The 22,110-nt window shown below is 62.4% G+C and overlaps 3 protein-coding genes across 3 annotated transcripts; all 3 read left to right on the top strand.

Annotated features, from left to right (window-relative positions):
• The first annotated feature begins 2,409 nt into the window (after nucleotides 1–2,409).
• ACY3 (aminoacylase 3) lies at nucleotides 2,410–7,878 on the top strand. The gene is given in 8 exon segments (XM_036221615.1): nucleotides 2,410–2,427; nucleotides 3,827–4,119; nucleotides 5,046–5,235; nucleotides 5,446–5,539; nucleotides 5,672–5,779; nucleotides 5,950–6,059; nucleotides 7,658–7,714; nucleotides 7,717–7,878. Coding segments are annotated over 8 exon segments (1,032 nt in total).
• A 1,336-nt stretch (nucleotides 7,879–9,214) lies between these two features.
• TBX10 (T-box transcription factor 10) lies at nucleotides 9,215–17,143 on the top strand. The gene is made up of 9 exons (XM_016132807.2): nucleotides 9,215–9,342; nucleotides 10,846–10,919; nucleotides 13,366–13,633; nucleotides 13,724–13,825; nucleotides 14,244–14,415; nucleotides 15,608–15,763; nucleotides 16,058–16,125; nucleotides 16,340–16,434; nucleotides 16,854–17,143. The coding sequence occupies exons 1-9, from the start codon at nucleotides 9,215–9,217 to the stop codon at nucleotides 17,141–17,143; spliced, it is 1,353 nt and encodes a 450-aa protein (XP_015988293.2).
• A 1,359-nt stretch (nucleotides 17,144–18,502) lies between these two features.
• On the top strand, nucleotides 18,503–20,678 carry NUDT8 (nudix hydrolase 8). The gene is made up of 4 exons (XM_016132123.2): nucleotides 18,503–18,836; nucleotides 19,496–19,628; nucleotides 20,203–20,280; nucleotides 20,378–20,678. The coding sequence occupies exons 1-4, from the start codon at nucleotides 18,643–18,645 to the stop codon at nucleotides 20,603–20,605; spliced, it is 633 nt and encodes a 210-aa protein (XP_015987609.1). The 5' UTR covers nucleotides 18,503–18,642; the 3' UTR covers nucleotides 20,606–20,678.
• Nucleotides 20,679–22,110: the final 1,432 nt, after the last annotated feature.

The following is a 22,110-nucleotide window of genomic DNA, read 5'->3' as shown; positions in this document are numbered from 1 at the left end:
GACCGCATCCCGGCTGCAAGGGAGGGTAAAAGCACCTCTACACTGGGGAGGTTCTCGAGAGAAGCCACAGGTATGACGAGCGTCCCCCTGGTCACTCCTCCCTCCCCGGGTCCAGGCTTCTAATTTCGTGGCTGGCTAGGCCCAGTCCTAGAGACAGGGTCATTCACACAGAGAACAAAGACTGCGTCCTACTTTTTCTGACCCAGCCCACGGAGGGTCCAAGAGCCCCGAGCCCCTCCAGGCCTCTGCTCCCTCCACCCAGTGCCCCTCCCGCCCACCTCAGCCCCAGCCCCAACTCCCCCAGGAGTTTATCCCGAATTCCAGACGGGGTTCTGGGGCCCCAGAGTGGCTCACACAGCACCCTTACCCTCCCTTGCCTGCCGTAGCTCTGACACCTGAGAAGCCAGAATTAGCCTTGCTTCTTGTCACATCGTCACCGTCACCGAGTGCCTTTGGGCACACCTTTCGCTTCTCCGAACCTCTCGTTTTCTTGTCTTATCAAACGGGGTTCCTGCCTACCTCTTCGGGTTGGTGTGAGGGTTAGGCGGGATCACACGTGTCTGGGGTCCAGGGTTCCCCACTCCGGGATGCAGTGGAGTCCAGGCTCATGTAAGCCACGCCAGTGCTGGGCACAGAGGCCCTGGTGGCGAAGGGGCCGCTGACCATGCACCTCCCGGAGTTTCCGAGGGCTCTGTCCCGGTCTCTGGGTTTGTGATGCAATCTTTCTTTGTCCGCTCTGCTGCCTGAGGCTTGGGGGCCATCCCAGCTCCTTCGGGGGGAGGGTCAGCTTCAGGCCCAGGTGCTGGTTCCGCTCCGCTAACTGGCCGCAGCCCAGTGCGGGCCAGTAAGAAAAACTACAGCATCGGCTGAGTCTGCCTTCCACGTCCGGCCCAGGACACCAGGCCTGCCGGGAGGAGTGTGCGGGGTGGTCCCAGCACGTGGGCGGAGAGAGGAGCAGGTTGTGACCAAAGGACACAGGCGGGGCTTGAGCAGGGGCCAAAGGGGCGGTTGGAGCCTGGGGAGGATGCAAGACGGTCAAGCGGGGGGCTCCGAGCTACTGGACCGTGGCCCTGAGGCGTCTCACACAGGTCACGTGGCTCTCCTGGGCCTGACGATTTTGCGGGTTGGCTCAGGTGTTGACCCCTCTCTGGGCCTCATTTTTCCAACTTCGGGAAAGAAGTTGGACCCGCTGACGCACATGGCGCCTCCGCCCTCCGCCACGCCAGGGCCTGCCGCGTGTGTGTGCGTGCCCAGGCGTGGGCCGCCACCTCCGCTCCCTCGTTCCTCGTTCCCGGGAGCGCCTCGCCCCCCATTTCACAGGCAGGAGCCAAGGCCCAGAGAGGGCCCTGAGCCTCCCCACGTCACGCGGCCTGTCGGGGGTGGGCGGCAGAGCTGAGCAGGCCTGGGGAGGCTTCTCCTTCCTGGGCACAGAGGCGGGACGCGGCAGGCGCGCCTCCAGACCGTTTCTGCAGCTACGACCCTGACATGGACACACACGTGCGCACAGCCGAGATTCGGGGCTGCTACTTCTTGGGGCTCTCGCCTCAGCTCCCGGACCCCCTTCCCTTCGGAAAATACCCTCTGAAACAGGGAAGTTGGCCCCCCACCAAGGGAAGCGAAACTTTCCAGGACCTCCCACTGCTGTCCTCTCCAGAACTGGGGGCCCAGCACCTCCTGGACAGCGGCCCCCAAAATAGTGAGGTCTGCTCAGCAGGCCCTTCCTTCCTCCCCGAAAGGCCCAGCACCAAGTCGGCAGAATCCTGGCCGAGCCGGGCCCCTCTCTGTTGGAGACCTGGGCTTCCGACTCACGACCAGAGCGTGCTGGTGGCGGGGAGGGGAGGGAATCAGGCTCACCTGCAGACTCACCCTCCACCGGCGTCCATCGGTCTCGGCCCAGAGCCCAGGCCCCACCGGAAAACAAAGCAAGTGATGCTCCCCGCCCTCTGCTGCCCTCCAGACCCCAAGAGGGGGCGGCCCCATGGAGAGGCTAACAGGGAGCCTTGCCCCCCTCGGTGACTTAGCTTCACACTTCGTCACCCCTGCCCAGCTCCTGTATCGAGGCGCTCGTTGCCTCGATGGGAGCCACAGTCCCCATGGATGGGGGTGGAGGGCAGGAGAGCAGAGGCAGGCCCAGGCCTTGAGTGTGGTCAGAGCAGCTCCGAAGAGGCTTGGCCTGGAGGCGCTCGGCCAACTGGAGTCCCCAGCTAGTGGGCTTGGTTCTGGCCAGGGCTAAACCGGCCTAGGAGGAGGAAATCTGGGGGTGAAGCAGGCCTGAGACCATATGCTTGGGGATGCCCAACCTCAGGGCCGCAGTGCCTGGCTCGGAGCAGGCACAGGGTGACCAGACTGAATAGTTCACTATCCAGTTCCGCCTGTCTTTTCGGTGACCTCTGGGCTACACCGGAGGCCATGAAGGAGCCCTGGGAAGTACGTGGTCAGGGGCCCCTCTGCCGCCCAGGGCCTCTGTGACCAGGCCATGTAAGAGTCTGGACTCCACTGCATCCCGGAGTGGGGACCCCTGCGGCCCAGACCCGTGTGGACCCACTTAATGCTCACACCAACTCTAAGCCTGGGGCAGGGAGAGGCCCAGAGGGTGCACCCAGGTGGTACAGCCACAGGGTCCAGCTCCGGCTCTGCCTCTAGTGCCCTGTGCACCCTTGGGCGCTCTGTCCGAGCACCAGATTCCACATCTGTGAAATGAGTCTGACGGGGTCGTTCCCAGAACAAAGCAGGCTGAATCACTGTGCTACGCCTGTCCCTCTTGGGGCTGCCAAGACAGAAGCGTGTTGCTGAGAGGGCAGAAGGAAGGGGGCATTTCTCCCCTGGGTGGCCACCAAGGCACACATCTCAATTAATAACTTGCAGTGGCCTGGTCTGGTGGTGGCTCCTGGCTCAGTCGCCGGCTCAAAGATTGCATTCCAAGCCGGCTGGGCCTTGGCCAAACACCTGTGCAGTCAACGGCCTGCGCTTGGCAGCCCTCCTGGCTCTCCTGGGTCGGGGTGAGGGCTTGTCTTCGCCGCAGGCCTTAAAACGTCCCTGCAAGTCATCGTCCAAGGCCATGTGCAGCCCCCCAGCAGGAGCCCTGGCTGCTCTGGGGGGTGGGGCTGTTCCTAGAAGAGGAACAAAGGGCAAGGACTAGAGTCTGGCTGCAGAACCTGAACTTCACGGCTCATGGCACCAGCCAGTAGCAGTGTGGAGTGGAGCCGGATGGGGAGACCCCAGCGCTCCTGACTTCTGGGGACCTCAGCCAGCACCGCCCACCCCCTGCTCTCTGACGACTTCCTGCCCAGGGATCTCTAGGCCCATGAATACCTGCTGGGAGTGCACACCACAGCCCTGGAGACCCAGAAAGTCCGGAACCCCAACGGCAGGTAACCGCCCTGCTCTCTGAGGCCCCTGCGCTGGCTCGGAGGGGCACGTGGAAGGGGCGGGAAGGGGCAGGAGACGCCTGGGACCCAGACACACCACAGCTAACGCACCTGACGCCCTCCACTCCCCACGCGGGGCCCTGCTTTCCCATCTGTAAAGCGGGAGCTTATCTTCTTGCTGCAAGGAGCAGCGGGCCTTGGTGGCTTTATCACCCCAAATGTCTGCACCCCTCTTCTCAGCTCAGGAGAAAGAAGCTCCTTCTCTGCGGAGGGAGCAGGGAGATGGTCTCAGAGAAGGCGGGGGAGGGCTGACGGGGGCTGCAGGCGCCAGGAAGGACAAGCCACTGGGGGTGCTGTGGGACCCAGCTGAGCCACCAGGCAGCGATGCCTTTTGACAGGCAGCTGCGCCGGTGGCTTGGACCTGCCACACCTCGGGGTGCTTGTCCTCACCGTCCCAGCTCTGCGTGCTGCGTGCTGCATCCTGCGCCCGGGCTGAGGCCACCGCGGCAGGTGCACACACTGGGCCCTGCACCCCGCCCCAGGATGTGCTCGCCGCCTATGCCCCGAGGGAGCCGCTGCGCTGTGTGGCAGTGACCGGGGGCGTCCACAGCAACGAGATGTCTGGAGTCTGCCTGGTCCAGCACTGGCTTCGGGCCCCGGGGCAGCTGCAGAGACCCAGCTTCGCCGCCTGCCGCCGCGACATCGACCGCGACCTCAACCGCACCTTCACCAGCACCTTCCCCAAGTGAGCGTCCTTGCCGGGGGCCGGGGCACCCCTGCCCACTGGGCTGGCCAGCCCCTTGGCCTGGCACCACGGTCCTCACCTCACACTCCCCTTTAGCCACCAGCAGAGCACATGCCTCTGCTTGAGATGGCGAGTCTTCCTTTTTCAGTTTAGAGAAATCCTGACTGGTGGTACCTCCTCCAGGAAGCCCCTCCTGACTCCAGGCCAGGCCAGGGCCTCCTCTGGGCATCCGAGACCCAAGGCTTGCCTCGGATCAGCCCCACAGGTCAAAGTGACTTGTCTTGTGCCCCGACCACTGTTTCAAGCCTTCCTTCAGTGGATAGTCGCTGAGTCCCATCTCCGAGCCAGGCTCTGGCCAACTCGGGTGAGAGAGTGGGGAGAAGGGCCGAGGCACTGTCCTCTGCTTACTAGGGGACACAGAGGGAGAACTGGCAACCCAAACCCAGGATGCTAAATGCAGGGGTAGGGGATACACGAAACATCAACCTTGGCCAAGGACAGTCAGGGAAGGCTTCCTGGAGGAGGCGGTACCTCAGCTAAACCCTAAAGGGTGAGTGGATGTGAACCCGGGGAAGGGAGGAGCGAAGGCGTTTGCAGGGAAGGACCCGGCAGGTGCAAAGGTCTGGAAGCGAGACCAGGATGGCACTTGGAAGTGCGGCTGGCGCAAGAGCTGATAAGGCAGGCAGGCGAGGCCAGGCTGAAGGCTTGAGCTTTGTGGGGGTGGTGGGGAGCCCACGCGGGCCCCGAGGGGGGCAGGCGTGCCACCGAGGCACGAAGGACGAGGCCTCGAGCTGTTCTGTCTCTTCCGCAGGGCCCCCTGCAGGGCCGGAGGAGCGGCAGGCGCCACCCCTGACCGCACGTCCACGAAGTCTCTGATGACAGACTGAGACTGTCGGTGGCTGACAGCCCTGCCCCTGCCCTGGTGGCGCCAGGGCCTGCCTGGATGACCCGTGCGAGGTGATGAGGGCCCGAGAGCTGAACCAGCTGCTGGGGCCCAAAGCCTCAGGCCAGGCGTTCGACTTTGTCCTTGACCTGCACGACACCACGGCCGACATGGGCGCCTGCCTCATCATGACGGTGGCCCGCAACGTCTTTGCCATGCGCATGTGCCGCCACCGACAGGTGGCCCTGTGTCCCCGGAGTGCCGGGCGAGGGGTGGCGGTCGTTCCCCTGGGTGCTCGCCCCTGGAGCTGGCCAGCCGCAGGTCCTCCAGGACTTCTGGACGTCCCCAGTGTCTCCTCCCCAAGTGCTGGCCTGTGCTTTCTCCATGCCCTCCCTCACTTCCCTCTGCCTCAGTTTCCCCTGGGGCCCGACCCACCCATCTGCTCGCAGCTGCAGAGCCCAGAGCTGCCCTGCCGTGTCCTCCTGTGCTTGCAGCCTACAGAAGAGATTTCCGGGATGAACTCGGTGTCCAAGAATGGATTAGGTGGGCTGCGACCTCTGGAGAAGTTACCAGGGTGGGATAGGTGGGGCCAGATGATGGGAGGTGTCAGGGGCCTGGGGTCTGGAGTCCCCATCTTTGGAACACCTGCCTCACCACATCCCTCCCAGGCCCCAGTTATGGAGCTGGGCTCCCAGCCTCGGGGTGTGCTGCGGGCTGACCTCTTGACCAGGATGAGGGCCCCGGTGGCTAAGGCTCTAGACTTCATCCAGCTTTTCAACGAGGGTAAGACTCCCAGGACTTGCTGGGAAACTAAGGCCCAGAGAGGCCTGGCCCAAAGGCTAAGGAGTCAGGCTCTGGGGTGGGCTGGGAACCATCCCAGAGTGACCCCCAGGGCCCATGCCATCCCAGGCCTGGACGGAGGGACTGGCTCACGCATGAGGAGTCCCATACAGGCACGGCCTTCCCTGCCTTTGAGATGGAAGCGTATAGGATGGTGAAGAGTGTGGACTTCCCGCGAACCGAGGCTGGGGACCTGGCAGGCACCATGCACCCTCAGCTGCAGGTGTGTGTGTGTGTGTGTGTGTGTGTGTGTGTGTGTGTGTGTGTGTGGCGGGAAGGGAGGAGGGAGACACTCCTGGGTCACACTCTTGGGAGTGTCAGAAAACCGAGGTCCAGAGGCAGGGACCACAGTGCCTCCCAAGGAGTCACCAGCACCTCAGAATTAGGAGGGGGAGGGCCGAAGCCTGGGGCCCCACGAAACCTGAGTGCGAGCAAGCCTGAAACTCTGGGCCACAGTGACGCTCACAGTGCTATAGGGGGCTCCCCGACAGCCTGACCGGCTTCCCCCAGCCGCAGACGGAGGGAGGGGATGTGGAGCAGGTGGGACCCAACACCCCTGCTTGGACGTGCAAACATTGAGCCCTCACTGTGTGCGTTAGCAGGGAGTCCATCATTCCCCTCTCTCGGCCGCCCCTTCCTGAATGTTCCAGAAACTGGGTAATCTCGCTTCTCTCCTGGCTGGCAGAAAGTTGGGGGAAATGGGCAGCCCGCCAGCTGCTGCTTTGCTTGCTGCCACATGGAGTCACAGGGGTGCCCAAGCCGGGCGTCCCAGCTCCAGCTTCAACAGCAACTACTCCCCGAGTCCCCCACGGGGCCTTCGGAGGGGAGAAGGGCTTCAGAGGCCGCCGCCTGCTCTGTCGCCCGGGCCCTCCCCACCCCCACTTCACAGCTCAGCCGCTGAGCTAAGTACCCAGCCGGAGCTCCCTCCTTGAGGGCCAGAGGGGTTTTCTCCCATCAGTGGAACCCAGAATGGGGACTGCTCCAGTGCCAGAGGTGACCGAGGACCTCGGAACCTCTGTAAGGATGGGGATCTGTCTCAGGGGCCGCGGTTGGCCCTCCTCCTCCCCCAGCATGAGAATGACCGAGCAGACAGGCCTGGCACGCGCTGAGCGCGCAGCAGAATACGGACATGAAAACTGGGAAATATTGAGAAGAATTTGATGTATCGGAAACATTCTAGAGGACCGAAGTAACAATCGTAGGAGAAGTCAGAACGCGGTTGGACTTTGTCGCTCTGCTTACGGCTTCGCGTCTTATCTTGAGGCATTATCTTGCTCGTCACAACATACATTTTGGCCGAGGGGCTCCGACCTTTCAGTGTGTAGGGTTTGAGTCTTAAGCCGCCCCTCCCGTCTGCCTTGGAGAGGCTAAGTAATCACAGTCATTCTGAGTCATTTCTTGCGCCGTTTAAAAATGTATTTAATAAACGTTCCCATTGCATTTCCTGAGCACCAGACACTGTTTTAAGCACTAATAGCCATTTAATTTGAAGCTCGGGATGATGGGGGAGAGGCTGTGGTTTCCGTGAAGAACAGAGAGGTCAGGTGACCTGCCTCGGGTTAGCAAGAGTTTGAACCCAGGCCTCCCTGTCTATGCCCTTGACTGCGGGCTGCTCTTCCACAATGAGGCTGGTCTTTCTGAGGTGACTGGTGTCTCCACTTCTAGACACAGGGACAGCTGGCGTCTCAGCAGACACCCCATCACACCGAGGGGGTGAAGGAGCGAGCGGGAGGAGCCATAAGCGGGGGGCATCTCTTGGGCAGTCCCTGGGGCCAGAGCACAGGTCGGCCCAGCAACCTAGGCCCTCGGCTCTCCTCCCAGGACCGAGACTTTGAGCCGCTGCGGCCGGGTGTACCCATCTTCCAGATGTTCAGCGGCGCGGCGAGGACGTGCTCTATGAGGGGGAGTCCACCGTATACCCCGTATTCATCAACGAGGCTGCCTACTACGAGAAGGGCATCGCCTTCTTCCAGACTGAGAAGATCACGTTCTCCGTGCCCGCTCTGCCTGCCCTGGCCCCCGGCCCCACCCCGGGTCCCTAACCAAGGTCACAACTGCCCCACCCTCAGCCCTCCCAACTGAAAAGTGTGTCCTGAGGCACAGTCCCCCCACTCAGGGGTCCCCTTCGTCACACCCTCACCTCCCTTCCTCTGTTTCCCATTCTATAAAGTGGAAGCTGTTCAGGGGTCCGTGGTTTGTGTCCTCTGCCCTGTTGGCCCCTCCCCGTGGCCTCAGGATCTGCAGCAGGGCTGGCCCTGGGTGGCCTGGACATGCTGTATATCCTGGGGCCAGTGGGAGCTGTCTCTGTGCCCGCTGCTTATCCAGGGAAGATTTTATACTGTGGGTGCGGGGTGGGGGTACTTGAAGAAAGACTGTCCTGAGGCTAGAAGAGGGGGTTCCAGAGGCCATGATCAGAGTGGTGTCGCCAACCCCCTATGCTCCTGGGGCTAGAGAATCAGTCAGGGGAGCAGGGGTGCGTGCCCGTGTGCATGCACACGTGTGGGGTGCCGCGTGAGCCTCCCCGGATGCTGCTTGCCGGGGCCTCAGCATCTCGGCTGTTCCTCTGGGTCGGTATGTGGCCAAGCACACAGCCCAGATGTGCTTCCCAGGTGCGCGATGGGCCTGGTGCCCCTGGGAGCTCCAGGGCAGTCAGGGCTGGGGAGGGGCACACAGGGAGGGGGTGCCTTGGCGTGGGGCAGGGGGAGTCCTACCGGGGAGGCAGAGGTTCCTCCACCACCAGTGTCGGGGAAGGAGTGGGCACAGGGTCTGCTGCTGGGGTCCGCAGGCCCTGGCCAGGCACTCTGCACGACGTCCATGGCAGGACCAAACAGGCAGGGCCAGGGGGAGCCCTGAGACCGCTGCCCGCGCCCGCCCGAGCCCGACAGGACGTAGCTCCCGGTTGACAGCAGGGCTGACGGAGCCCAGAGCTCTGTCCTCACGAGGCCTCGCAAGGCATCGCTCCCTGGCCCCTCCACACCCCGGCCTGGCCCATCTGTCTCCCCGAGGCCACAGCTGCCACGCCGCGGCCTCCTGCTATTGAGCAGCGAGATGAGAAGGTGTGAAGAATACCGGGGCACCAGGGACGGGCTGGCAGGCAAGATGGATGAGGGGGCAGAGGGCCAGAAGGTGCCTTCGGCAGGAAGGCTGACCCGCTAGGGAGGAGGCGGTGCAGAGAGGCACGCCAGCGTGTGCGGGGGAGGCGGGGGGCGCGCAGACGGATGGGAGCGTGTGTGTCTGTGCACGCACGCACACGGCACGAGCCAACAGGACACAGGCCGGCTCGCCCCTGGAGCTTCGAGCTGAAAGGGAGCCACCAGGCCGTTCTGTCATCTCTACCACCTCCCACTCGCCCCACGGTGGGTCCTGGGGCAGGCAGGCATGGCCACGCCCCGCCGAGCAGCCTCTGGGTGCCGCCGAGACCCTCCATCACAAGCAGAGAGCTGCCCCCCATCCCGCCTGGTGGCGAACCCCAGAGCTGATGCAGCCTTTCCCCACGGCCGGCGCAGGTGTGTGCCAGGGCTGGCCCGCCCCCTCCCTGTGGGCTCCCTCCCAGCTCGGCAGGCCAGCACCTGGGGCCTAGGCACTGAAGCGGTGGGCACACCTGAACTGAAGAGAGGCGAGGCCGCAGGTGTGCGTGAGCATGAGGCCGGGGGAGGGGCCGGGCGCCACGCTTGGAGTAGCCGCCGCCTCTCCGACTCAGCCCCTCCATGCTCCCTCTGCCAACCCGACGTCTCCAGTGCCAGAGGCTGGAGAAGGTGGGGGGGGGGCAATCGAGCTAGCCTTGGGCACTTCAGTTGAGCATGCCCAGCCCAGCCTAGGGTGCTCTCCCCCAGGGCTCTGGCCTGGGGACTAACCTGGGATGCTCCTTCCCTGAGTGGACTAACCTGGCATCCAGCCAGATGACCCTCCCTGGGCATGGAGCAGGGATCAGATCGCCAAACAGCACTCTTAACTGAGAGACTGAGAGCAGTCAGCTTCAGGGGACCCCGCCCTGTCTGCCCTCCTTACTAGTGACCCCTGTCCCCTGAGTGCTCAGCCCAGGACCGGCGGGGGTGGGGGCCGGCCTGGAGAAGGTGCCTGTCAGGCTGGATAAGAGACAGACCCATGGGCAGAGCAGACGCTGCCCCGGCCACCTCCAACCTGGGCCAGCCTCTCCCCCTCTGGGGACTATGTAGGTCCCCTCAACCAGGATGGGGAGGGATTACTGCTCCCCAGGGTGCGTCTGTCCACTCCAGGCAGAAGAGATTGTGCACTTAGTTCAGCTGGGGAAACCAAGGCATGCGATGCTCGGGGACCTGCCCGCGTGACGCGGCCCTGGCGGACCAGGCTTCCTCTCGCCCAGCCCAGGGGCTGAGGCTCCGCCGGCACCTGCCGCAGCCGCTGCCGCCTTGCCTTTCCTGCCGATTCCACGCCTGCCGGCAGCCCTGGCTCAGGGCTCTGAGCCCTCGTGAGAGGGTACTGACTCCGCCATTCAGCCCTCAATGCTGCTGCGCTACGGCGGGCTCCCCAACTTCCCCAAGGCCCCACGCCCCTCCCCCCAGCCCCTCCTGTCAGCCAGGCCTCTGCCCCTTTGGGCCACCCAGCCTGTCCTCGACATGAGCCTCCACCCTGCGCTTGGGCCCATTGATCAGGAATGGCTGGGGGGCTCCTGGCTGGGAGGGAGGGAGGCAGGAGGGGACTGGGAGGGGGAGAGGAGGCTTTGCCACGTCACAGCCGGCCCACCTGCCCTCCTCCCGCACAGCACCGCGCCTGGAGCTGGCCAAGCCCAGCCAGTGGCCTCAGACAGCACGGTGCGTGGGTGGCTTGGGGAGGGGACCCTGCACAGCCCAGAGCCTGGGTGCCCACTGCAGACACCAGGTGCCCGGCTCCGGCGGAGAAGCGAGACCTGAGCGGTCCAGGAGAGGAGGACGGTCCTGCCAAGAGCCCGGGAGCGGAGTGAACACCCGAGGGCCGAGCCGCGCCGCCGAATGGACCAGGAGACCCTGTGTGGCTGACTACCCCTCCTGCAGGCAGGGGCCCCCTCGGGTGGCGGCCCCAGCAGGGCTTCTCCAGGGGCTGAGCATCCAGGCTGTCTCCATGGCAGGTAGAGTGCGGGCAGCTGAGGCAGCCCCGTGGGTGGGTTCAGGCTTCAGGGTGAGTGGGGCAGAGCAGGGACGGGGCATGGGAACAAAGGAAACCCCACTGGTCCCAGGCCCTGGGCAAGAGGGTATGGCAGGGACACCCCAGGCTGAGGCCTCAGATCCAGTCCAGGTGGCGATGGTGGACTCACAGCCACCCAGGTGCGATTACAGAGTGCCGACAGGCGGAGCCGTTCCTGGGAGGGCAAAGCCTTTACGATGTGGGGGGCCTTGGGCCTGTCCCCTCCTCTCTTCGGGCCCCAGCCTTTGCATATCAGCGAAAGGGCTGAACGAGACCTAACTTGATGCCTATGGGAAATTGTCATCTCCTGATCCTGAGGGATGTTGGCTTTCAAAGGGGTTTGGGAGAGGACAGCCCCGCTCCCAAGAGTTCCTCTGGGCTCTGGGGGGCAGGGCATGGACCGGGATGGGCAGGGGGCTAGTAGAAGACTTGGGAGCCAGTGGCCAGCCTGCGAAGCCCCCCAGGGCCAGAGGAGCCATGAACTTCTTTGCTTGGGACCCAGCACCTGGGGGCTGGCATCAGTTCCCCGGGCGTCATGCGGCAGTTACCCATCTTATGGCCCGGTCCCAGGGGGTGGGGGTCATCACCTATCCGCCCTTCATGCCCCTCTGGGGGATGTAGACCTGACGTGGCCCATTACTCTCAGAGCGTTCCCGTCTCAGACCTCAGGAAGGCCACTTCTCCCACGCAGCCCTGGGCCCCACACTCTCACCAGGCGCCTACTCTGTGCCGACGCTGACCGGGTGCTGCCCATCCGTTAGCTCATTAGACGCTCCCTCCCCTCTGTCTGTCTGTCCGTCCGTCCTTCCAACACCAAAACTCCCCCTCTGCCCAGGAGGTCCTGTGGTTTTACCAGGCCCTTGGCCTCCCCCGGGACTGCTGGAAACTAATCGTCTGTTTTTCAGAATTTGTTTTTTTTCCATTTAAAAATGTGTGATAGTGTAAAATCTACATGAAAATGACCGTTTTGACCATTTTTAAGTGTACGGTTCAGCGGCATCGAGTACATTCATGTAGCTGCGCAGCCATCAATTACCACCATCTCCAGGACTTTTTCCTTTTGCAGAACTGAAACGTAGTGTCTGTTAAACACTAACTGCCTCTCCCCACTCCCCAGCCCCTGGCACCCACCATTCTCCTGTCTGTCTAGGACTCTGACAGCTCTAGGGACCTCCTCTAAGTGGAGCCATACAGCAATTGTCCTTTTGTGTCTGGCTCAGTTCACTTACCAAAATGGCCTTAAGGCACAAACACGTGTCAGGATTTCTTTTTAAGGCTGAATTATAACAATGAATGGTGTGTCTGGGGAGACCACCTTTTGCTTGTCCGCTCTTCCACCGAGGGACAGGTGGATTGCTTCCACCTTTTGCCTATTATGAATAATGCTGCTATGAACACAGATGTACAGGTGTCTGTTCGGGTCCCTGCCCTCGATTCTTTTGGGTCTGTATGTAGAAGATGCTGGATCCTATGGTAGCTCTAAGTTTACATTTTTGAGAAACCATCGTTCTGTTTTCCACAGTGGCGGCCACGGTTCACATTCCCACCGACAACACACAGGGATCCCGGCTTCTCCACCTCCTTGCTAACTTTTATAATTTTGTTTTTGTTACTGTTTTTTTTGTTTGTTTGTTTTGGTGCCAGCCACCCTTGTGGGTGCAAAGTGGTATCTCACTGTAGTTAGGATTTTTCTTTTTAACCAGAAGGGTAGAGGGCGGCAAAGCTTTTGGCCGAGTCTTGTGCTGGGATCAAAAGACAGGATTTTTAGAAAATTTGAGGAGGCCAGAGCTGAAAGATGGCTTCTGGCAGCAGAATTTGGGCAGGTTTTCAAGGTCGGAGGTGGGTAAGAGCTGTTCGTCACAATTCGGGGCGTCCCCTCCCAGCTCAGTGATCTCGAAGCAGAACCAGACAATGGAGTCTCCACAGTGCCGAGAAAGAATTTCCACCCAACCCCCATGACTCCGCATGCCTTATCATCCATAACATGTGTCACTTATGAAGAGTCTACTGTGTGCCAGGCACTGAATGTGTCCTCGCAAATCCTCACATCTGCTCTATGAGGCAGATATTAAAAACCTCCTGTTATGGATGTGGAAACCGAGGTTCAAGCAGGTGAAATAATTTTCTCGAGGCCCCACAGCCATTTGATGGCTCAGAGATTCCCTGGGGAGCCAGAGAGGGCTGATCTCCAGCTAGGAGATTTAAGTCAGCCTTCACCTCACGAGGTGATGCTGAGTCAAGTTAACTGTGGGAATACACAGGCCTGGCAGTTAGGGAGGGCTTCCTGGAGGAAAGGGCACCTGAATGCAGCCTGAAGGATGAAAGCTGGCTGGGTGGAGTCGGGGTGGGTAAAGTGAGCAGGGGCCCACACTTCTGCCCTGTCTCCCCAGCCTTCCTCTCTGCCAGCCTCGGGGTACTTGAACCCTCGGAGACTTACACCCTGCCCATGACCAGGTCCAGAGGGGAGCCCAAGCTGGTTTCTCCATTTCCAGCATGTCCTTCCACCTGCTCCACAACGGCCCAAGCCATGACTGAACCCACTGGGCAGGGCCCCAAGAACCCACGTGTGTCCAGTGTGACGGTCCAGCTGGAGATGAAGGCTCTGTGGGAGGAATTCAACCAGCTGGGCACAGAGATGATTGTCACCAAGGCAGGCAGGTGTGAGCAGCAGGTGGGGGTGCGCGTGTGTGGCAGGGACAGGGCCCAGGCTGGAGCCGTGCTCAGACTGTGGGCCCTGCCCTCCTGCAGGAGGATGTTCCCCACCTTCCAGGTGAAGATCCTGGGCATGGACTCGCTGGCTGACTACGCCCTGCTCATGGACTTTGTGCCCCTGGGTGACAAGAGATACAGGTCTGGGGGCCAGCCGGCAGGGGGAGGCAGCTCAGACCTGAGATGCTGAGATGGGGAAGTCATCGCCTAGCTACACGCTGGAGAGGCAGGGGCCAGCTGGAACAGTGTCAGAGAGGCCTATCCTGGGACAACGGTGGGGAGCCTGGTGACAGCAGGGAGCCCAGCCCAGGGCAGCTGACAGTCTCACGTGGGAAGTGGGCTAGCCTGGGCAGGAAGGGTGGGCTAGCCCCAGGCAGCAGGTGTAGTCACAGGGAACTCAGGGCCCGATGGCAGCCTCGGAGCCTCGGGCTCCTCATGGGCACGATGGGGACAGTGCATGGGGACAGCGATGGCCTCTGTCCTGCCAGTCGTGGCTCCAGGTGAGGGCAGCCGATGAGGTGCAGAGGGGGTGCCCTCACCACCTCACGCCGCTCCCCAGGTACGCCTTCCACAGCTCGGCCTGGCTGGTGGCGGGCAAGGCGGACCCGGCCACGCCTGGCCGCGTGCATTTCCACCCTGACTCACCGGCCAAGGGAGCGCAGTGGATGCGCCAGATCGTGTCCTTCGACAAGCTCAAGCTGACCAACAATCTGCTGGATGACAACGGCCACGTGAGGCCCGGGGTCCAGGGCAGGGGGCTGGTCCTGCTCAGGGGATGCTGGGGTCTGATTGTGACAAAACTTGGAGCTGGGGCTGGCTGGACCTTGGTGCCCGGCACCCCCGCCCGCTCCCGATGGTCAAAGCTGGGGCACTGAGCTCACCCGGCCAGTGGCCGGACAGCAGAAGCGACTGTCTGGGCAGGCGGGGAAGTGGCCTGGGGTGTGGGAATGTTCCGGCAAACACTGTCCTTCTCGTGGACAATGTTCACTGACGCCCGCCACGAACCAGGCCTATTGCAGGTGCCCCAACACGGCACTGCTCACACTCTGCCCCTGGCCTCGCCGCGCTCTCACCCTGGGGCGGGGGCGCGTGGTAAGCAAAGGACCCAGAAGACACAGAATGCAGTTTCTCAGATGGCGCTAAATGCTCCGAAAAAAAGACCCAGGGTTGGGGGGTGGGGCGCTGAGACAGAGATGGCTGTTCCTTTCCAGGGGCCCAGGGAGCTGCCCAGTGGTATTTGAACAGGGACCTGAGGAAGCGGAGGAGGGAGCCTGTGCACAGAGGAGGGGGGAAGCTGTCGCGGGCCAGGAAAGCAAGCGCAGAGGCCCGGAGGCCAGAGAACGCTGGGCGAGTTAGGGGAGCTACAAGGAGGCTCCCTGTGTGGCTGGAGGGAAGCGAGGAGGGGAGGGGGCTCGGGGAGACTGGCCGAAGGTGGCCAGAGCTGATCTGCAGGGCCAGCTGGCTGCAGAGAGGAGCCTGACTTTTCCTCTGTACGGGGCGGGAGTCACAGGAAGGTTTTGAGGAAGGGGGGACATGCCGTGTCTCGGTGGAGCTGGTGTGTGGAGAATGGACAGAGGGGCCGGGTGGAGGCGGGGAGACCAGCCAGGAGGCAGCTGAGCAGACACAGGTGAAAGATAATGGAGGCCACACAGCGCAGAGGCCATGGGGTGGGAAAGCTGGTCAGATTCTGGATGGTTCTGAAGGCAAAGTGGACAGCCAGATGTGGGTGTGAGAGAAGGTAAAGCAGCAAGGATGCTCAGACACAAAGGGCCTTTGACACGGAACTGCCGGCTCTCGAGTTCAGAGCCTTCGCCGTGGGCACAACACGGGTGGGCAGCAGGCCAGGGCGGTCCCTGCCCAGGCGGGGGGGCTTCGGCCTCGGTGAGAGCGCGCTGCTGTCCCCCACCCCTGCGCCCCCCGCAGATCATCCTCAACTCCATGCACCGCTACCAGCCCCGGTTCCACGTGGTCTTCGTGGACCCGCGCAAGGACAGCGAGCACTACGCCCAGGAGAACTTCAAGTCCTTCGTCTTCACAGAGACCCAGTTCACAGCCGTGACCGCCTATCAGAACCACCGGGTGGGTTGCGCCGCAGCTCATGGGGCGCCGGCCAGCGCACTTCACAGGGGCAGAGACGGAGGCCCAAGGCTTTCGGCCCCCCGCACGCGCGCAACCCCGCCCTGCTCTCCCTCCCTGGGACGCGGCGAGCACCTGCCCTGCCGTTTCCCTGCCTTTGCACCCACTGGCGCTGTGGTTCTGGGTCCCAGGGCCTCCTGATCAGAGGGTCCCAGCAGGACAGGGTGACTGAGTCTGGGACACCACGGCCTTTCCCTGGCTCAGGGCTGGTCCCTAACTTCACTTTCTCCTCTGCAGATCACCCAGCTGAAGATTGCGAGCAACCCTTTTGCCAAAGGCTTTAGGGAGAGCGACTCGGACTCCTGGTACCGTCTGACCCCTGCCGGTTCTATCCCACCGCCTTACCCCGGCCCCTCCCCCCATTCCCAGGTATCTCCTAAGGCCTCTGCTTCTGACCCCTGTTTCAGGGTCATGCCCATTATTTGTCCTGGGGTCCCACCGTCTTACTCTGAACCAGACCCTTGGCCTGGGTTCTTCACCTTGACCCCCTGCTCCCGTTCCTTCCCTCCGCATCTCCAGGACAGTATCTCCGCGGCCTCTGCTCGACATCCCAGCCCGGAGTCATGGCGGCCTCAGCCTCTGTTTGCCGAAGGGCTCCACGGAGCAGAAGAAAGGTTAGCCCTTAGACCCACAGACGCAGTGGGACCAGAGCCTACACTATGGGTGGGAACCAAGGGGGCAGGGCCACAGGGCCTCTGAGAAGGGGTTCCGGCATGCTCAGCAAGCCCACTGGGCACCTGTGTGGACAGAGAGGGGGAGGCAGAGGTTTCTGAGACAGAGACTAGGGCAGGGTCAAGGTGCTGAGAGCAGGAGTGCGGGTGTCAGGTGGGCTTCCTCGAGGAGGTGTTTCCCAAGCTGGGCCTTGGAGGACCAGGAAGGGTTTGGATAGAGGGAGAGGAATTTAAGACAGAAGGAAAAGTAAGAGCAAAGACAGAGGTCGACAACTTGTGATGGGAGGAGCAGAGAAGGGGACAAGGCAGGCTGTGGATGTGAGGAGAGGTCTGGGGTCCACTCAGAAACCTTCCTCCCTCAGACCCCAACAAAGCTCCAGCTTCTGCCTCCAGGACCCCTGCCCGGCTCCACCATCAGCTGCTGGCCCCCCCTGAAGCTCTGCTGGCCCCAGTCACCTACCGGCCTCTCACCTACCCGGACCTGTACCCTGGAGCCTCAGGCGCTCTTAGAATCCGAAAGGCTCGACCGACGCCATACTCCCTCCCCAATATCCAGGCTGACAGGGATCAGGGGGGCCTGCCCCTTCAAGCTGGGCTGGGGCTCCTGTCCCCCACTGCCATGTGTATGGGTTCCCACCAGGCCCCTCTGTGATAGTGGGTGCCCCGAGGACAGTCCTCTTACCCTGGAGCCCATGCTGTCCAGCCTCACCTCTGCAGAGACCCCCCCTCCCTTCCCAAGGAGAGCAGTACAGGTGGAAGCCCAGAGAGAGAGAGAGAGAGAGAGAGAGAGAGAGACCCCCTGCTGAGTGACTGTAAGGCTGAGATGGTGCCAGGCTTGGATCCAGGCCCTCTTCCTCTCAACCTACCTCCTTCAGCCTTGGGTATGATTCCTCCAAACCCTGCTTTACCTCTCGCTTATCCCCAACATTAAACCACGTGGCATGGGTGGTCAGAGCACTTCTGTCCCTGGGGTCGGGGCGGAGGGCCTCAGGAACACCCAGACCGCAGTCTGGGCTGCAGACATCCCAAGGCTCTGCCAAGTGCAGCTGGCATCCCTAGACACACCAAGCGACGGTCAAAGAGGCGAACCAGCCCGGTGGGGGGCGCTGTGGGGGAGGCTGTCGGGTACCGCTCCCTGCCTGTGTGCCCAGATGAGGACAGAAACTGCAGCTCAAAGAGGCACTTGCTCAAAGTCATAGCGAAGTATGGTGACACCTACTGCTCCACGTTCAGGTGTTGTGTGTAAGGGTGGGGTCGTCTGGTTCCCGAGGGGCCAGTTCTGGGGGACGAGCGCAGAACTACACTAGGCAACGACTACAAGGGCCAAGAGTGGGTGGGAGGAAGGCTTGAGAATCTGATCAAGATCGGAGACAGAAGAGCTTGTAAAGAAAGTGACATTTAAACTAACAGCTGAAGGGGTAGAAACTGTTGGGGGGGGGGGGGAGAGGGATCAGGACGGCGACAGCCAAAGGCAAAGGCCTGGGGCTGGAGTGGCTCCCTCAGGGCGGTAGGGCGCAGTGTGCGCCACCCAGCGGAACCTAGCAAGAGAGACCGGAGAGCACGCCTTCCTGGGTCCCTCGCGTCCTCGGCCTCCTAGTGGCAGTCCCGTGAACTCCCTAAACGCCGACTCTGCCCATCCTGGAGCATTTCCGGTTAGGTCCTTGGAGAGGTACGGACGCATGCGAGCGCGGAGGGACGCGGAGCCCTGCGGGGCCTCAACGGCAAGACACCCTGACTCCCGAGCTCCGCGGTCAGGAGGCGTGGATCTGGCTGCTGGGCAGTCCTCCAGGGTAGCTCCAGGACGCCGATCCGCGGACTGTCCAGTACGGCCCCGCCCCCGGCCCATGCCGGCCTCTCGCCCGCCCCTCGGCCCGCACAGCCCGAGGTATTGGCCTCGTCCCCTCCGGCCACGCCCCAGCGGCACCGTGATGCCCAATCCACTGCTTTTCCACCTGGGGCCCCGCCCCGTCCCGCTGAGGCCACGCCCCTTGTTCCGGCCCCGCCCCAAAAGCCAAGGGCGCCGCTTCCTGGCTCTCCTGGCCCGGCCGGACGTTAGGACGGACTCCGGGCCTCGGCCCCCGCCAGGTTCTGGAGAGGGTGAGCGCGCCCTCTGCCCCTGCTGTCGGCGCCCTCTGTGTGTCCGCAGAGGACATGCTGCCCAACTGCCTGTCTGCGGAGGGCGAGCAGCGCTGCCGGCGGCTGCTGGCGCCGGCCACGGCCCGGCTCCGCGCGCGGCCCGCGGCTGCCGCGGTGCTCGTGCCGCTGTGCTCCGTGCGCGGGGTCCCAGCGCTGCTCTACACGCTGCGGTCTAGCCGCATGACCGGGAGGCACAGAGGTGATGTCAGGTACGGGCCCGGGAACTCGTCTCCCTTTTAGGAGAGGGCCGCTGAACCCCGGAGACTGCTGGTACCGCGCGCCAAGCACGTAACCTCTCCGAGCCTCGGTTTCCTCCTCTGTGGAATGGGTCTGCAAAGAGCCCTTTGGCACGCGGGCTATGGCAGGGTCTGCGACCTGCGTCTCTCCTCCCGGAGCGTGGGAGTGCTCCTGCACGGGCGCCGCGCTGGGTCCCTCCAAGCACGTCTGCATCACCTCCAGTCCGCCACACCTCTCTCTGAGTTACGTCCCATTCTCTGAAAAGGCAGGACCCTGCCCGCTCCCAACGACTAGGGCGAGATTCAGGTCCCACCGCAAAGGTAGCGCGGGGGGCCTGGCTTCCTGGCTTCCAGTCCTGGCCCCTACCTCGGCAGGAATTGGAAACACCCTAGTGTCCCTGTCAGCGCCATTGGAGCCACCGTAGATAGAACATACAGGTCTGAGCTCCAGGGCCTCTCTCCCTTATCCTCATTGCTCAGGGAGGTAAACAGCCTGGAGAGGTCTTGCCGGCCTCCCCACAAACTAGGGGAAGAGGCGGCTTAGGTGGGCCACCGGCCCTCTGCCACAGCTGCCATCCTTGCCCCTCCATGGTCCCAACAGCCCAAGAACCAGGCTGTCGATACCTGTTTAGTTTTCCAGGCGGCAAGTGTGACCCTGCTGACCAGGACGTGGTGCACACCGCCCTGAGGGAGACCCACGAGGAGCTGGGCCTGGTGGTGCCTGAGGACCACGTGTGGGGTATCCTGCAGCCAATATATTACATGGTGAGCCCACCAGGCTCTGAGGCCATCGCCAGCCCTTACCTTATTCCCTGGGCCGGGAGCTGGGCCCTCAGGCACTAGGGGCATGGTCCTGGACTTGCAGGCATGGAATGCAGTGGAGCACCAGTCGCCTGCCTGGCAGTCACCTTCCATGACCAATTGGGGAGGGGCCAGGGGTATTTTTATCCCCTTCCCATGGGGGATACTGACGCTCAGATCTGGGAGAGAAATAGCCCCAGGGTGAACGAGCTCTGCTCAGCTTGGTGGCTGAAGGTTGAGGAAAGCTTCACAGGGAAGGAAGGGACTGGACTGGGTCACGAGTGGCAGATTGTAGGGTAGTAAAAGAGAAGGTTGTCCTAACTGCAGGGAACAGTCTGCAAAAGGCCCAGAGGCCTGAATGCGGTTGAGCCGGTCAGCCTGGCTGCAGTGAGCCCCCAGGCAGGTGCCAGGTGCACCAGACCTTGACTGCTGAAGGCCTCTGGATGACAAGGCAGGGTCCTCCTCCCACCTGCCCCTCCCCAGCCCCAAAGCCCTGCCAAGACCATGCCTCCCCTGACTATCTGCCTTCTTGTGCCAGACAAATGACATCATAGTGCCGGTGCTTGCCGGCGTGGGCCCACTGGATCCCCAGAGCCTCAAACCCAACCCCAAGGAGGTGAGTGGGGGGTGGTGCTGAGGGCCTGGGCTGTCCCAATGGGGGAGGCTGCAATGGTCGGTCCTCTGCCCACCCTCTCCCTGCCTCCTGCCCACAGGTGGACAAGGTGTTTGCGCTGTCCCTAGCCCACCTGCTGCAGGTGGAGAACCAGGGCTATACCCGCTTCCGCAAGGGCAGCCACTTCCACTACACAATGCCTGTCTTCTTTAACGGGCAACATCGTATCTGGGGGCTCACAGCTGCTATCACAGAGTTTGCCCTGCAGCTGTTAGCACCTGGTGCCTACCAGCCCCGCATGGTCATCCCTCGGCTGCCCAAGGGCTGAAGACTTGGCTCTAAGCAGCCTCAGCCTGGACAGCTCCACTCCAGGACTGAATAAAGTCTTTGCCAATTCTGCAGCAACTGCGTCTTCTGCACTGGGGCCCGGACCTTGGGCAGACCCCACAGGACAGCTGGTGTTCTGGTTGGGGTACCTCTGTCTAATCACACTGTCACTCACAGCAGTGGGCACTGACCCTGTGCCAGGTACTCGGCATCATTTCTCCCATTTCACCCTCATGACAGCCCCGTGTGGTGCAGCCAACAGTGTCCCTGGCTGGTGAGACTGGGGCTCAGTGGGGACACATACCTTGCCGGAGTTCACCCCAAGCAGGGATTTGAACCAGGCCCCCTTTGACTCGAGCGCAAACCCCTCGCCGCTGTACCGTTTCCTCCTCCGTGCCTGGCTGACCGTGTGCCAGGCTGCGGGAAGTCGGAGGGGAACCCTGCGCATTACTGCCAAGCGCCCACCGCGGCCAGCTGCTGTGCTGGGGCCACATCTGCGCATCAGCCAGATGCTGTCCTGCTTCTGGCAGGGGCAGGGGCTCAGTCTGAAGGAGACTGTAGACCAGGTCGCACAGATAATCATGCGATGGCACATTAATCAATCTGAGATAATAATGGAATCGTACAGCATATAGACCAGGGCTTCATGAGAGAATTGAGAGGTGGGAGGTCGGAACTTGACATGGTGGACTGGGCGATGTTAGCCAGAACGAGTGATAGAAAACCCCGCCAGCTGGCTGCCAAAAGAGGAACGGCGATGACAAACTCCAGAGACGGTCAGCTCCAGGCATGGCTGCATCCAGAGGCTCTTCCTCTGGCCGCTTCCACCGCGTTGGCTTCGTTCTTCAGGAGCATGCTCTACACCCCGCGGGGGAGAGGCGAGGGGGCCGGCAGCTCTGGGACAGCACGGCACCAGCACCCCGTCAGCAGAATGCTGCCTCTCTCTCTCAGCTGGTCTAACCCAAAACTGTGCTGTACTGGCCCGCCTGCCTTGGGTCACACGCCCTCCCCTGAGTTTGTCAGGTGGCCAACTGGATTTGGAATTCTTTGGTTGGCAGGGTCTGAGGCACAAGCCTGGGGAAGAGGGTGAACCTCTTGGACTAAGCAGGGGAGGGATGGCCCCCAGAAGGCCATGGGAAGAGGGGAGGTTGAGCAGGTAAAAGCTCCTTTGCAAAGAGTGACCCTGAATCCAGAGGTGAGCAGCCATGGGCTAGATCAAAGGGCGGGGGTGGGGGGGAGTCTGGGCAGGAGCAGCAATGCACAAAACTTGGGGCGTTCAAGGAAACCAAGAAGAATAATGTGGACATGAGGGGGAGTGGGGACCCCCTGAGGCACCAAGGGGACAGCCTCAGCCACAGGTTAGGACTTTATACCAAGCCTGGAGAGGGGGAGAGAGGCGCCGAGGTGATCTGACCCATGTTTTCAAAAGCTGGAGCCGCGAGGGGACCAGACGGCAGATGCCCCCTGGCCCGGGGTCCCCCCCCTCCCCTGAGCCCCGCCACCTCA

This window comes from Rousettus aegyptiacus, unplaced genomic scaffold (assembly GCF_014176215.1).
Source record: "Rousettus aegyptiacus isolate mRouAeg1 unplaced genomic scaffold, mRouAeg1.p scaffold_m13_p_5, whole genome shotgun sequence".
Taxonomy (NCBI): domain Eukaryota; kingdom Metazoa; phylum Chordata; class Mammalia; order Chiroptera; family Pteropodidae; genus Rousettus; species Rousettus aegyptiacus.
Note: the sequence above shows the minus strand (reverse complement) of the source record. Positions and strands in the feature narration are given on the sequence as shown.

Coding starts and splice junctions, on each gene's coding strand:
- TBX10 (XM_016132807.2), top strand. CDS start 9,215: ATGGCCACGCCCCGCCGAGCAGCCTCTGGGTGCCGCCGAGACCCTCCA. Junction 10,920..13,365: donor CCAGGCTGTCTCCATGGCAG/GTAGAGTGCGGG, acceptor CTGTCTCCCCAG/CCTTCCTCTCTGCCAGCCTC. Junction 13,634..13,723: donor ATTGTCACCAAGGCAGGCAG/GTGTGAGCAGCA, acceptor GCCCTCCTGCAG/GAGGATGTTCCCCACCTTCC.
- NUDT8 (XM_016132123.2), top strand. CDS start 18,643: ATGCTGCCCAACTGCCTGTCTGCGGAGGGCGAGCAGCGCTGCCGGCGG. Junction 18,837..19,495: donor AGGCACAGAGGTGATGTCAG/GTACGGGCCCGG, acceptor ATACCTGTTTAG/TTTTCCAGGCGGCAAGTGTG. Junction 20,281..20,377: donor TCAAACCCAACCCCAAGGAG/GTGAGTGGGGGG, acceptor TCCTGCCCACAG/GTGGACAAGGTGTTTGCGCT.